This window comes from Cebus imitator, unplaced genomic scaffold (assembly GCF_001604975.1).
Source record: "Cebus imitator isolate Cc_AM_T3 unplaced genomic scaffold, Cebus_imitator-1.0 Scaffold261, whole genome shotgun sequence".
Lineage (NCBI taxonomy): Eukaryota > Metazoa > Chordata > Mammalia > Primates > Cebidae > Cebus > Cebus imitator.
In genome coordinates, this window is record NW_016107576.1 from 2716964 (window position 1) to 2732585 (window position 15622).

The 15622-nt window shown below is 36.3% G+C and overlaps 1 protein-coding gene across 8 annotated transcripts in view; it reads right to left on the minus strand.

Annotated features, from left to right (window-relative positions):
• Window positions 1-15622, minus strand: part of ODF2L (outer dense fiber of sperm tails 2 like) — a 54014-nt gene that overhangs the window by 35798 nt on the left and 2594 nt on the right. For 2 of the 8 annotated variants that reach the window (XM_017499852.2, XM_017499854.2), the window contains exons 2-4: window positions 2491-2662; window positions 1020-1152; window positions 263-391 (exon numbers count right to left, since the gene is read on the minus strand). The exons of 1 other annotated variant lie outside the window; for it this stretch is intronic. In XM_017499852.2, the coding sequence (XP_017355341.1) occupies window positions 263-391; window positions 1020-1152; window positions 2491-2603 (375 nt within the window). In that variant the 5' untranslated portion in view covers window positions 2604-2662. Of the gene's footprint in view, window positions 1-262; window positions 392-1019; window positions 1153-2490; window positions 2663-9609; window positions 9628-15622 lie in introns of those variants that run through there. 5 more of the 8 variants (XM_037728292.1, XM_037728293.1, XM_037728297.1 and 2 more) reach the window with 5 other exon arrangements.

A 15622-nucleotide genomic window follows, 5' to 3' on the forward strand; every position in this document is an offset into this window, starting at 1 on the left:
CCCAGGAGACGGAGGTTGCGGTGAGCCGAGATCGCGCCATTGCACTCCAGCCTGGGTAACAAGAGCGAAACTCCGTCTCAAAAAAAAAAAAAGAACTATTTATGAAACATTAAAGGTAGGGATTAATGACTGCCATTTCAAATAAAAATTCAAAGAATTATTTCCATTTCAAATATACCAATAATGTCTATAGTTTAAAAATAATGTACCCTTCAAATGAGAAATAACACTCTTTAATGAGTGCTTAGTGTTGATGTCTTACTTGTTTGTAGTCTCTCTTTCTAAGAAGATGTTCTAAAGCTAGTTTTACATTTTTGAAGGTATCTAATTCTTTTGTTAATATTTCCTTCTGTTCAGAAATCTTCTTCAAATTCAATGCAGAAAGATTGGCCTGACAAATTATAAGAACCACATAAATATTTTAAGACATAGCATTAAGTAAAACCCTCTAAAATATGATATTACAAACAATATTTTTTACTAACAAAATCATTCTTTTGTGCATAGTAATAAGAAATGTTATAAAATTATTAATAAATTAGATGTTATACAGTACATTAAAATAAAATGAAATCAAAATAAAGAGCTTAAATAGCATTTATTTAAATAAAAATTATAGAAGATAATCTATTGTTTGTCCCTAAACTTTATATGCTGAAACTTACAAATAGTCCTCTATTCCAAATAATACTATAGAAAACAGATATATTTCATCTCTCAGAAGATTCTAGTTTTAAATTCACTCTTAAGAAAAGCTGATTTTCTAGTTCAACTCCAGGTAATTCAAGCACCAAAATATATTGTTTCTTGCTTAGCCTTTTATCAGGTGTATGCCTGAGATTATCTTTCAGGAAAAGAATTGTAGTTAATTACATGGGAATAAAGAATTCTGGAAAACCCTCACTTTTCGCATTAAATACTCATATGTGAGCATACCTACATAAGATATGAAACCTAGGTTAATGTATTCTGAGTATTATACTAGCTTTTCATTTTATACATATTCATAAGTCACTCACATTTTCAAAATTAATCTCTTCAATGGTGTCCTTAAATAATGGCAAAAGTAACTCTACAGAATGAGTTACCAACTCTGCTTCCTTAAGTGTTGCTTCCAGTTCAGTCTTTTCATTTAGGATGTCCTGCTTCAGGCTAATTACAAATGTACATACAAAATTTAAGTTAAATCCAACTTCATTTAAAGATGCTCCTCAGAAATGCCATATGACCAATACAGTACTCTTAACAGCAAGGATAAATTTTAGTCCAAAAGTATCTGGAAACTTGGACTTTAAGTGTAAGCAAATTTTAAGAATACCTTCAGTGATTTATTTTACTTACATTTTACTTGTTTGTAATCACAAGAGTTATTTAGATTAAACATGTATGTAAATTAAGTTTGAAGGAGCATTTTCAATATTTATAAGTAAAATTCCAAGTGATAAATAAAATTCCAAGTGACACTTTCTTTAATTGGCAGCTTTTCTCCTTCTTTGTAAAACATAATATAATGGCTCATTAACAACTGATGGCATCTTAGAGGCTATGTCAAAAATATGTGTGTTCTTAAGTACAAACGGCTTAAAGTCATGAGCCTAAGAAGATTCTAGCTATGAACGACACCTGCCCCTTATTAAAAACCATGGGCAGAAAGTCAAGTATGAATATAGATGATAAAATATTTTCACTCAAAACAAGTTAAACTAGAAGCTGGACTAAACTACCCATACTGACAATAATGGTATACTAAAATTGCCATTTAGTAGGGGGCAATAATTCATATAAATAACAAGTGTATTCCCCACTCTAAAGAAGTATGACAGTATTTGCTATACAGTAATACACCAAATGACAGTGAATTCACATTCATTAACTACATTTCTGATATCACATATTATATTTTCATTTATCTTAAATAGCTTTATTTTATAAATTCTTAACAGATGAGGTTTTCTTTTTTTTTCTTTTTTTCTTTTTTTTTTTTTGAGAGATGTAGTCTTGCTCTGTCACCCAGGCTGAAGTGCAGTGGTGTTACCTCCACTCACTGCAACCTCTGCCTCCCGGGTTCAAGTGATTCTTACAACACAGCCTCCCAAGTAGCTGAGACAACAGGTACACGCCATTGCGTCCAGCTAATTTTTGCATTTTTTCTTAGTAGAGATGGAGTTTCACCATGTTGGCCAAGCTGGTCTTGAACTCCTGACCTCAAATGATCTACCTGCCTCAGCCTCTTAAAGCTGGGATTATAGGCATGAGCCATGGTTTTCATTTTTAATTGCTTTCACTCAGATTCAAAAAAGCTAGCTGAATTCTGCTAGATAAGTACATTTGTAATCAGATTAAATTAACATATTTTAATAAATAAACACTAGATTTGAAGAAGATACTCTTAAAAGAATGCTGTATTTGATTCAAATAATTTATATTATGGACTAAACAGGAAATCCTGAAAGCAGAAATTTAGATTTCCCCTGATACTGATGAGAATACCAGCTGAGATGACTTTCACTGGTACACCGCGGTAAATCTTCTTTCTCTGACATAGTTTTAAGATGTGAAAAGAGTTCTTCTGAATGACTTCCATCATTTATAGGCTTCTCCATAAATTCAGTAAATGGATTTATAGGTGGCTTCACAGCAACTTCTCCATATAAGCTGAAAGCTAGGAAATATTTTAGTTATTAAACTTATTTCAATAGAGATTTTTTTGTCATTACTCTCTCCTAAAAAATAAAGGTTATAAGGATGTGTAAAAGAATAATATTTCAAAGATGAAATAAAAATTATAACTGCCACTCATTTTTATACTAATTCAAAATGGTAGCAAAATTGCATAGTACAACCACTCAACAATGGCCAGTTTCCATATACTGTTTCCAAAAGGCCTGATAATTCCTAAATAATGAGTGTAAAAATCTTTATTAGTCTATTTCTTGAAGTATTACAATAATATTTTAATCCAGCAGGACTATAAAACAAATATAAAAACCATGGGTTACCTATAGTCTGTCTTATTAGGTCTACAACATAAGAAATATATGTTATTCATGCCTAGATCTGTAGAAATTTAACTTTCAAAGTACTTGGCAACAACAGCTACAAAGGATATTCGATTGCAAGTAGGCTTTCAAAATTAAACTCATTTACTCCTATTCCCAACTCAATCTGGAATATTCTTGGTGATAATGAAAAGAACAAACAGACGACATTACTTCCAAATTTTACAAATCTGATTGTTTTTACTCACACCTGCAGATGTCACTTTAAAAATGTGAATATTTATGAACATTATTAATTTCTTCAAATTACTCCAATTGGAGCTTTAGCAACCATATGGGCTGTATTTTCCCAACTCTAGTAATGTATGGGAATGTGTTCCCCAACTTCATTTTATGTTAACACAAAATCAAGGGTTATATTTAAAGTTTTCTACTTTTTTTCAGATATTTACCTCTTTGTAATTTAGTTTTACATGTCTGTATTACAAAACATATTATATTCAGGAATTTTTAACACTTAAAGTAGAAGTGAAATTACAGGTTGAAGACTATTTGTATTTAATTAGCCATTCGGAAACCTTCCAAAGTGTCGTTAAAATGTATATACTTTATCTGAATGTTCTATATACTGAAGAGACAAATATCTAGCAAACAGGCCAAAGAAGTATGCTTATATTTTTTAAATACCAAAAAAAGTAAAGTCCAAAAGGAACTGCTAAATAACCAACAGATAGTCTAGGATGATTCCCTTGAATGCTGCAAATATGCAACATCTATCACAAGAGTATGACAATATTTTGAGCTATCTATAGACTAAAAGAATTACAAAAATACAAAATACAATAAAAAAACCAAACCTAAAAGTTAAGAAGAATATGCTTGGGATGAGTCACTGCAATCAAGAGAACTACCATCTACTAATTTGTTCAGTTACAATAGCTATCCCATACAGAACGCAATTGGTACCAATCCTTCACTTGTTTAAACATTTGTCATATTTGTCTCTTGGTAGTCTGGAATCTCAATAAAGAATGTCTTTTTTATATTTTAATCCTCAGCACCTACAAGCCTTGCAAAAGCTAAGCAATAATTTAAGGAAAAGACATAAGGCTTAGAGCTCTTAATGAATATAATGACTAAAGACTGTTTGCCTTTTTTTTTAATTCACCCCTTGATTTATCTTTTCAGGGATCATTAAAAGAAAAATGGTTCCTATATCTGGAATAAAGGTTTAAAACACAACGTAAGGAGACAGAGATTTTCAATTTGTAGAAAGTATTTTACAAGAGACTAGTTTGGTATTGGTATTTTATACAAAACTTTCTAAAGAAAGTTTTATCATAAGGTAAAGTCATACAATTTTTCTGCTTCATCACCTATAATTGGTATCTTAAAGGGCAAACAAATAAATAAAATCAATACACTGTAAAAACAGGAATTTAGAATGACTTTGTGCCTAACATTCTAAAATTGTAGCTACATTACTGATTTCTCAACACACAAGGAAAAGAACTATTTGTCTCAGATATTTCCATGAAAATTATCAACAAGTATCTTCTCCAGGATAAATATTGTTCAGAGATTCCAAGGTACTGCTTTTGTGTTGTGATAATAGTATAACAAAAAATATGTGTTGAAAAAAATATAATAATTTTATTTAGCATAAAAAGTCGTACTTTATAAGAAATGCTAGCATTTTATTGGACCAAATGTATTCTTGTATAGAAAAGCAGACATTTCACAATAAAATGTTTTCAATAATGTGGAATATACTGTCAACTGACAAATGTACTGTACTTTTGTACAACTTGTCAGTGGTGACTGAAACGAAGACACATAGTCTGCACACATGCTTAATGATTAAATCCTTTTAACGATAATTTAAAAATTCTTCAAACTGGTGGCTAGGCACGGTGGCTCACACCTGTAATACCAGCACTTTGGGAGGCCAAGGTGGGCACATCACGAAGTCAGGAGATCAAGACCATCTTGGCAAACAGGGTGAAACTCATCTCTACCAAAAATACAAAAATTAGCTTGGTGTGGTGGTGCACGCCTGTGGCCCCAGCTACTCGGGAGGCTAAGGCAGGAGAATTGCTTCAGTCCAGGAGGCAGAGGTTGCAGTGAGCTAAGATCATGCCATTATACTCCAGCTTGGTGACAGAGCAAGACTCCATCTCAAAAAAGAAAAAAAAAATCTTCAAACTGAACTACAGGAGTGACACAACCTATCAAAACCTCTGGGATACAGCAAAGGAGGTGCTAAGAGAAAAATTCACAGCTTTAAATGTCTACATCGAAAAGTCTCAAAGAGCACAAAGAGACAATCTAAGGTCACACCTCAAGAAACCAGAGAAAGAAGAACAAACGTTCTTACCAACCGAAGGCAGGAAATAACCAAGATCAGAGCAGAACTAAATGAAATTGAAACAAATGAAAAAAAATACAAAAGATAAATGAAACAAAAAGCTAGTCCTTTGGAAAAGACAAATAAAATTGATAGACCATTTGCAAGATTAACGAAGAAAAGAAAAGATTCAAATAAGCTCAATTAGAAATGAAACGGGAGATATTACAACTGATACCAGAGAAATACAAAAGATAATTCAGGCTACTGTGAAGACCTTTACACACATAAATTAGAAAACCTAGAGGAGATGGATAAATTCCTGGAAAGATACAGCCCTCCTAGGCTAGATCAGGAAGAAATTAGAAACTGTGGACAGACCAATAACAAGCAACAAGACTGAAATCATATTTTTTAAATTATCAACAAAAAAAAAGTCCAGGACTAGATGGATTCACAGCTGAATTCTACCAGACATTCAAGGAGTAATTGGTACCAATCCTATTGACAATATTCCACAAGATAGAAAAAGAGGGAATCTTCCCTAAATCATTGTATGAACCAGTATTACCCTAATAGCAAAACCAGGAAAGGACATAAACAAAAAAGAAAACTATAGACCAATATCCCTGATGAACATAGATGCAAGAATTCTTAACAAAATATTAGCTAACTGAATCCAACAACGTGTCAAAAAGATAATCCACCATGATCTAGTGTGTTTCATACCAGGGATGCAGGGATGGTTTAACATTCACAAGTCAATAAATGTGACACACCACATAAAAAGAATTAAAAACAAAAATCACATGATCATCTCAATAGATGCAGAAAAAGCATTTGACAAAATCCCGCATCACTTTATGATTTAAATCCCCAGCAAAATCAGCATACAAGGGACATACCTCAATGTAATATCATCTATGACAAATCCATAGCCAACATAATACCGAATGGGGAAAAGTTGAAAGCATTCCCCCTGAGAACTGGAACAAGACAAAGATGCCCACTCTCACCACTTGTATTCAGCATATTAATGGAAGTCCTACCCAGAGCAATCAGACAAGAAAAAGAAATAAAGGGCATCCAAATTAGTAAAGAGGAAGTCAAACTGTTGCTGTTTCCTGATGGTATGATTCTATACCTAGAGAACCCTAAGCACTCCTCCAAAAAGCTCCTAGAACTGACAAATAAATTCAGCAAAGTTTCAGGATACAAAATTAATGTACACAAATCAGTAGCACTGCTATACACCAACAGTGACCAAGCTGATAATCAAATCAAGAACTCAGCCACTTTTATAATAGCTGCAAAAATAATACAATACAATACAATACTTAAGAATATACCTAACCAAGGAGGTGAAAGACCTCTGCAAGGAAAACTATAAAACACTGCTGAAAGAAATCATAGATGACACAAACAAATGGAAACACATCCCATGCTCATGGATTGGTAGAATTAATATTGTGAAAAGGGCCATACTATCAAAAGCAATCTACAAATTCAATGCAATTCCCATCAAAATATCACCATCACTCTTCACAAAACTAGAAAAACCAATCCTGAAATTCACATGGAACCAAAAAAGAGCCCACATACCCAAAGCAAGACTAGATGAAAAGACATCACATTATCCAACTTGAAACTATACTATAAGACCACAGTCACCAAAACAGCATGGTACTGGTATAAAAATAGGCACATAGGCCAATGGAACAAAATAGGGAACCCAGAAATAAACTCAAATATTTACAGCCAACTGATCTTTGACACAGCAAGCAAAAACATAAAGTGGGGAAAGGATACCCTATTCAACAAATGGTGCTGGGATAACTGGCAAGCCACATGTAGGAGAACAAAACTGGATTCTCATCTCTCACCTTATGCAAAAATCAACTCAAAATGGATCAAAGATTTAAATGGAAGAACTAAAACTATATAAATCTAAGAACTGAAACTACAAAAATTCTAGAAGATAACATCAGAAACACCCTTCTAGACACTGGCTTAGGCAAGGATTTCATGACCAAGAACTCAAAATCAAATGCAATAAAAATAAAGATAAAAGCTGAGACTTAATTAAACTAAAGAGCTTTTGCATGGTAAAAGAAATAAACAGACAACCCACAGGGTGGGAGAAAATCTTCACAATCTATACATCTGACAAAGGACTAATATCCAAAACCAACAACAAATTTAAATAAATTAGCAAGAAAAAAATAAATAATCCCATCAAAAAGTGGGCTAAGGACATGAATAGACAATTCTCAAAAGAATATATTCAAATGGCTAACAAACAAAAAAATGCTCAACATCACTAATGATCAGGGAAATACAAATCAAAACCACAATGTGATACCATCTTACTCCCACAAGCACAGTCATAATAAAAAAATTTAAAAATAATAGATGTTGACATGGATACAGTGAAAAGGGAACACTCGTACACTGTTGGTAGGAATGTAAACTAGTACAACCACTATGGAAAAGAGTGTGGAGATTCCTTAAAGAACTAATAGTAGAATAACCATTTGATCCAGTGATCCCACTACGAGGTATCTACCCAGAGGAAAAGAAATCATTAATATAGAAAAGATACTTGCACATGCGTGTTTATAGCAACACAATGTCCCTCATCAATAAATTAAAAAAAAAACTGAGATATATATATTTTTTCTCAAAAGACTATATACAAAACCTAGCATCCCTTTATGATTTAAACCCCCAGCAAAATAAGCATACAAGGGACATACCTCAATGTAATAAAAGTCATCTATGACAAACCCATAGTCAACAAATACTGAAAGGGGAAAATTTGAAAGCATTCCCCCTGAGAATCCTATGCTCTCTCTATACATATATAGAAAACCAAACATCATATGTTCTCACTCATAAGGGGGGGGTTAAGCTATGAGGATGCAAAAGCATAAGAATGAATCAATGGACTTTCGAGACTCAGAATGAAAGGGTGGGAAGGGGGTGAGTGATAAAAGACTACAAATTGGTTTCAGTGTACACTGCTCAGGTGATGGATGTACCAAAATCTCACAAATCCCTACTAAAGAACTTATTCATGTAACCAAATACTACCTGTTCCCCAAAAATCTATGGAAATAAAAAATTAATCAAGAAATCGTTTAAAAATCCTTAAAGATGAGCAATTTTAAAATATTTTTAAATGTTTAAAGATTTAAATTTCCTATAGAGACAATTTTGCCAGTCTATTGTCAACAGGACATGTACTTAAAGCTTTTTCCAGGAGTACTGGTAGGTTATACTGATCCAGCTACATTCACTGAACTAATGTTCCATTTTGGCCAACAGCAAGCATTGGTGGATAACTATTCAGGAACCATGGTCAGAGAAAAAGAAAGATCATGGTCCATGATCTTCCTTAACACTTAGATCAGACTAAGTAAACTAACCAACTTCAGATGAATATGTATTTTAAAACAATCTCTCTGAAGAGAACAGTATATAAATCCTGCAGATTTTGTTTCGCCAAACATAAATTCTTAGAAATTATTCTTAACTTTCATTGTCTTCAAACACAACTTCTACTGAAAAAAAATCACCATGAAATATTCAGCAAGGAACAAAGTAGATGTAGGAATGCTGTTTTCTTCCCCCTACTATTCTGGACACTAGTTAAACGTTTACTAGAGAGGTAATTATGTCAAAAAAAAAAAAAGCGGGTTATTTGTAGGGGGTCCCCGAGCAAGATGGCCAAATAGGAGCAGCTCCCATGCACAGCTCCCAGTGAGATGGTTGCAGTGCAGAAAGCGGGTGATTTCCACATTTCCAACTGAGGTACCTGATTCATCTCATTGGGACTGGTTGGACAGTGGGTACAGCCCAAAGAGGGCAAGCCAAAGCAGGGTGGGGGCATCACTTCAGCCAGGAAGTGCAAGGACCTGGGGAATTCCCTCACCTAGCCAAGGGAAGCTATTAGGGACTGTTTCCTGCACTCTGGCCCAGATACTGCATTTTTCCCAAGGTCTTCACAACCCAGGAACCAGGAGATTCCCTCTGGTATCTACACAAGTACTGGGGCCCTGGGTTTCCAGCACAAAACTGGCTGGCCATTTGGGCAGAAACCGAGCTAGCTGCAGCATTTTTTTTTCATACCACACTGGTGCCTAGAACACCAGAAAAACGGAACTGTTCATTCCCCTAGAAAGGGGGCTGAAGCCAGGGAGCCAAGTGGTCTGGTTCGGTGAGTCCCACCCCCACAGAAACCAGCAAGCTAAGATACCCTACCTTAAAATTCTCACAGCCAGCACAGCAGTCTGAGCTCGACCTGGGTCATTCAAGCTTGGTGATGGGAGGAGCATCCACCATTGCTGAGACACTCGAGTAGGCGGTTTCAATCCCACAGTGTAAGCAAACCTGCCAGGAAATCTGAACTGGGCGGAGCTCAACACAGCTTAGCAGCTGCAGGCACTATCTCACTAGATGTCCTCGCTGGGCAGAGCACCTCTGAAAAAAGGCAGCAGCCCATCAGGGACTTATAAATAAAGCCCCACCTTCCTGGGACAGAACATCTAGGAAAAGGAATGGTAGTAGGTACAGCTTCAGCAGATCTAAATGCCCATGCCTGGCAGCTCTAAAGAGAGCAGTGGATTTCCCAACACAGTGTTTGAGCTCTGATAAGGGACAGACTGCCTCCTCAAGTGGCTCCCTGACCCAGGTGTATCCTGACTGGGAGACACCTTCCAGCAGGGACTGACAGATACGTCACACAGGAGAGCTCTGGCTGGCATCTGGTGGGTACCGCTCTGGGATGAAGCTACCAGAGGAAGGAATAGGCAGCAATCTTTGCTGTTCTGCAGTCTTTGCTGGTGATTCCCAGGGAAGCAGAGTCTGGAGTGGCCCTCCAGCAAACTCCAGCAGACCTGCAACAGAGGGGCCTGACAGCAGGAAAACTAACAGACAGAAAGAAATGCTTTCAACATCAACAAAAAGGATGTCCAATCAGAGACTCCATCCAAAGGTCACCAATCTCAAAGACCAAAGGAAGATAAAACCATGAGGATGAGAAGAAACCAAGGCTGAAAGAAAAAGGCTGAAAACTCAAAAAACCAGAACACCTCTTCTCCTTTAAGGGATAACAGCTCCTCGCCAGCAAGGGAACAAAACTGGACAGAGAAAGAGTTTGACAAATTGACAGAAGGAGGCTTCAGAAGGTGGGTATTTACAAACTTCTCTGAGCTAAAGGAACATGTTCTAACCCAGTGCAAGAAAGCTAAGAACCCTGAAAAAAGATTAGACAAAAAGCTAACTAGAATAACCAGTTTAGAGAACATAAATGACCTGGTGGAGCTGAACAACACAGCACAAGAACTTCGTGAAGCATAAACAACTTTCAATAGCTGAATAGATCAAACAGAAGAAAGGATATCAGAAACTGAAGACCAACCCAATGAAATAAAATGAGAAGACAGGATTAGAGAAAAAAGAGTGAAAAGAAATGAACAAAGTCTCCAAGAAATATGAGATTACATGAAAAGACCAAATCTACATTTGATCGGTGTACCTGAAGGTGAAGGGGAGGGTGAAACCAAGTTGGAAAACAATCTTCAAGATATTATCCAGGGGAACTTCCCCAACCTAGCAAGGCAGGCCAACATTCAAATTCAGGAAATACAGAGAATACCACAAAGATACCGCTCGAGAAGAGCAACCCTAAGGCACATAATAGTCAGATTCACCAAAGTTGAAATAAAGGAAAAAATGAAGGGCAGCCAGAGAAAAAGGTCGGGTTACCCACAAAGGGAAGCCCATCAGACTAACAACAGCTCTCTCATCAGAAACCCTACAAGCCAGAAGAGAGTGGGGGCCAATATTCAACACTCTTAAAGAAAAGAATTTTCAACCCAGAATTTCATATCCAGCCAAACTAAGCTTCATGAGCAAAGGAGAAATAAAATCCTTTACGAATAAGCAAATACTGAGAGGTTTTGTCACCACCAGACCTGCCCTACAAGAGCTCCTGAAGGAATCACTAAACATAATGAACAACTGGTACCAGCCACTGCAAAACATACTAAATTGTAAAGACCATCAATGCTAGGAAGAAACTGCATCAACTAAGGGGCAACATAACCAGCTAGCATCATAATGGCAGGATCAAATTCACACATAATATTAACCTTAAATGTAAATGGGCTAAATGCCCCAATTAAAAGACACAGACTTGCAAATTGGATAAAGAGTCAAGACCGATGATTGGTGTGCTGTATTCAGGAGAACCCATCTTACGTGCAAAGACACATATAGGTTCAAATTAAAGGGATAGAGGAAGATTTACCAAGCAAATGGAAGGCAAAAGCAGGGGTTGCAATCCTAGGTTCTGATAAAACTGACTTTAAACCATTAAAGAGCAAAAGAGACAAAGAAGGGCATTACATAATGGTAAAGGAATCAATGAAATAAGAAGAGCTAAATATCCTAAATATATATGCACCCAATGCAGGAGCAGCCAGATTCATAAAACAAGTTCTTAGAGACATACAAAGAGACTTAGACTACCACACAATAGTAGTGGGAGACTTTAACACCCCACTGTCAATAGTAGACAGATCAACAAAACAGAAAATTAACAAGGATATCCAGGACTTGAACTCAGCTCTGGAAAAGCGGACCTAATAGACATCTACAGAGCCCTCCACCCCAAATCAACAAAATGTACATTCTTCGTAGCACCACACTGCACCTATTCTAAAATTGACCACATAAGTGGAAGTAAACCACTCCTCAGCAAATGCAAAAGAACAGAAATCATAACAAACAGTCTCTCAGAACACCGTGCAATCAAATTAGAATGCAGGATTAAGAAACTCTCTCAAAACCACACAACTACATGGAAACTAACAACCTGCTCCTGAATGACTACTGGATTAATAATGAGATGAAGACAGAAATAAAGATGTTCTCTGAAACCAATGAGAATGAAGACACAACGTACCTGAATCTCTGGGACACGTTTAAAGCAGTGTGTAGAGGGAAATTTATAGCACTAAAAGAGAAAGCAGGAAAGATCTAAAATCGACACTCTAACATCAAAATTAAAAGAAATAGAGAAGCAAGAACAAACAAATTCAAAAGCCAGCAGAAGACAAAAAATAACTAAAATCAGGGCAGAACTGAAGGAGATAGAGACACAAAAACTCCTTAAAAAAAATCAATGAATCCAGGAGCTGGTTTTTTGAAAAGATCAAGATAAATAGGCCACTAGCCAGACTAAAAAAGAAGAAAAGAGAGAAGAATTAAATAGATGCAATAAAAATGATAAAGGCAATATCACCACCAATCCCACAGAAATGCAAACTACCATCAGAGAATACTATAAACACCTAACACAAATGAAACAGAAAATCTAAAAGAAATGAATATGTTCCTGGACACTTACACCCTCCCAAAACTAAACCAGGAAGAAGTCAAATCCCTGAATAGACTAATAATGAGGTCTGGAATTGAGAGAGCAATTAATAGCCTACCAACCAAAAAAAGTCGAGGACCAGACGGTTTCACAGCTGAATTCTACGAGAGGTACAAAGAGGAGCTGGTACCATTCCTTCTGAAACCATTCCAAACAACAGAAAAAGAGGGAATCTTCCCTAACTCATCTTATGAGACCAACATCATCCTGATACCAAAACCTGGAAAAGATACAACTAAAAAAGAAAACTTCAGGCCAATATCCCTGATGAACATCGATACAAAAATTCTCAATAAAATACTGGCAAATTGAATCCAACAGCACATCAAGAAGCTTATCCATCATGATCAAGTTGACTTCATCCTTGGGATACAAGGCTGGTTCAACTTACACAAATCAATAAACATAATTCATCACATAAACAAAACAAAAGACAAAAACCATATGATCATCTCAATAGATGCAGAAAAGGCCTTCGACAAAATCAACAACCTTTATACTAAAAACTCTCAATAAACTAGGTATTGATGGAACATATCTCAAAATAATAGGAGCTATTATGACAAACCCACTGCCAATATCATAGGGAATACATGATTCCCAATTTTCAAAGCGAATGCTTCCAGTTTTTTAAGGGGCAAAAACTGGAAGCAATCCCTTTGAAAATCGGTACAAGACAAGGATGCCCTCTCTCGCCGCTCCTATTCAACATAGTATTGGAAGTTCTGGCCAGGACAATCAGGCAAGAGGAAGAAATAAAGGGTATTCAATTAGGAAAAGAGAAAGTCAAATTGTCTCTATTTGCGGATGATGTGATTGTATATTTAGAAGACCCCATTGTCTCAGCCCCAAATCTCCTTAAGCTGATAAGCAACTTCAGCAAAATCTCAGAATACAAAATCAATGTGCAAAAATCACAAGTATCCCTGTACACCAATAACAGACAAAGAGCCAAATCATGAGTGAACTCCCATTCACAATTGCTACAAAGAGAATAAAATACCTAGAAATACAACTTGCAAGGGATGTGAAGGACCTCTTCAAAGAGAACTACAAACCACTGCTCAAGGAAATAAGAGAGGACACAAACACATGGAGAAACATTCCATGCTCACGGGTAGGAAGAAACAATACCATGAAAATGGCCATATGGCCCAAAGTAACCTATAGATTCAATGCTATCCTCATCAAGCTACCACTAGCTTTCTTCACAGAATTGGAAAAAAACTACCTTAAATGTCATATGGACTCAAAAAAGAGCCTACATAGCCATGATGATTCCAAGCAAAAAAAAAAAAAAAAATAGAACAAAGCTGGAGGCATCAAGGTACCTGACTTCAAATCATACTATAAGGCTACAGTAACCAAAACAGCATGGTACTGGTATCAAAACAGAGATATAGACCAATGGAACAGAACAGAGACCTCAGAAATAATGCCACACAGCTACAACCATCTGATCTTTGACAAACCTGACAAAAACAAGCAATGTGGAAAGGATTCCCTATTTAATAAATGCTGCTTGGAAAACTGGCTAGTCATATGCAGAAAGCTTAAACTGGATTCCTTCCTTACACCTTATACAAAAATTAACTCCGGATAGATTAAAGATTTAAACATAAGACCTAAAACCATAAAAACCCTAGAAGAAAACCTAGGCAATACCATTCAAGACATAGGCATGGGCAAAGATTTCATGACTAATACAACAAAAGCAATGGCAACAAAAGCCAATATAGACAAACGGGATCTAATGAGACTAAAGAGCTTCTGCACAGCAAAATAAAATATCAGAGTGAACAGGCAACCTACAGAATGGGAGAAAACTTTTGCAGTCTACCCATCTGACAAAGGTCTAATATCCAGAATCTACAAAGAACTTAAATAAAATTTACAGGAAAAAAAACAACCCCATCAGAAAGTGGGCAAAGAATATGAACAGACATTTCTCAAAAGGAGAAATGTATGCAGTCACAAACATACGAAAAAAAAATCTCATCATCACTAGTCATTAGAGAAATGCAAATTAAAACCACACGGAGATACATTCTCACACCAGTTAGAATGGCAATCATTAAAAAATCAGGAAACAACAGATGCTGGAGAGGATGTGGAGAAATAGGAATGCTTTTACACTGTTGGTCAGAGTGTAAGTAAGTTCAACCATTGTGGAAGACAGTGTGGCAATACCTCAAGGATCCAGAACTAGAAATACCATCTGACCCAGCAATCCCATTACTAGGTATATACCCAAAGAATTATAAATTGTTCTATTATAAAGACACATGCACACGTATGTTCATTGCAGCACTGTTCACAATAGCAACCCAAATGCCCATCAATGTTAGACTGGATAAAGAAAATGTGGCACATATATACGATGGAATACTATGCAGCCATAAAAAAGGATGAGTTCATGTCCTTTGCAGGGACACAGATGAAGCTGGAAACCATCATTCTCAGCAAACTAACACAAGAACAGAAAATCGAACACTGCATGTTCTCACTCATAAGTGGGAGTTGAACAAAGAACACATGGACACGGAGGGGGGGAGATCACACACCAGGGACTATCAGGGGCTGCAGGCTAGGAGAAGGATAGCATTAGAAGAAATACCTAACATAGATGATAGGGTGATAGATGCAGCCAAACATCATGGCACATGTATACCTATGTAACAAACCTGCATGATCTGCATGCACATGTACCCCAGAACTTAAAGTACAATTAAAAAAAAAAAAGTGGGCCGGGCGCGGTGGCTCACGCCTGTAATCCCAGCACTTTGGGAGGCCGAGGCGGGTGGATCACGAGGTCAAGAGATCGAGACCATC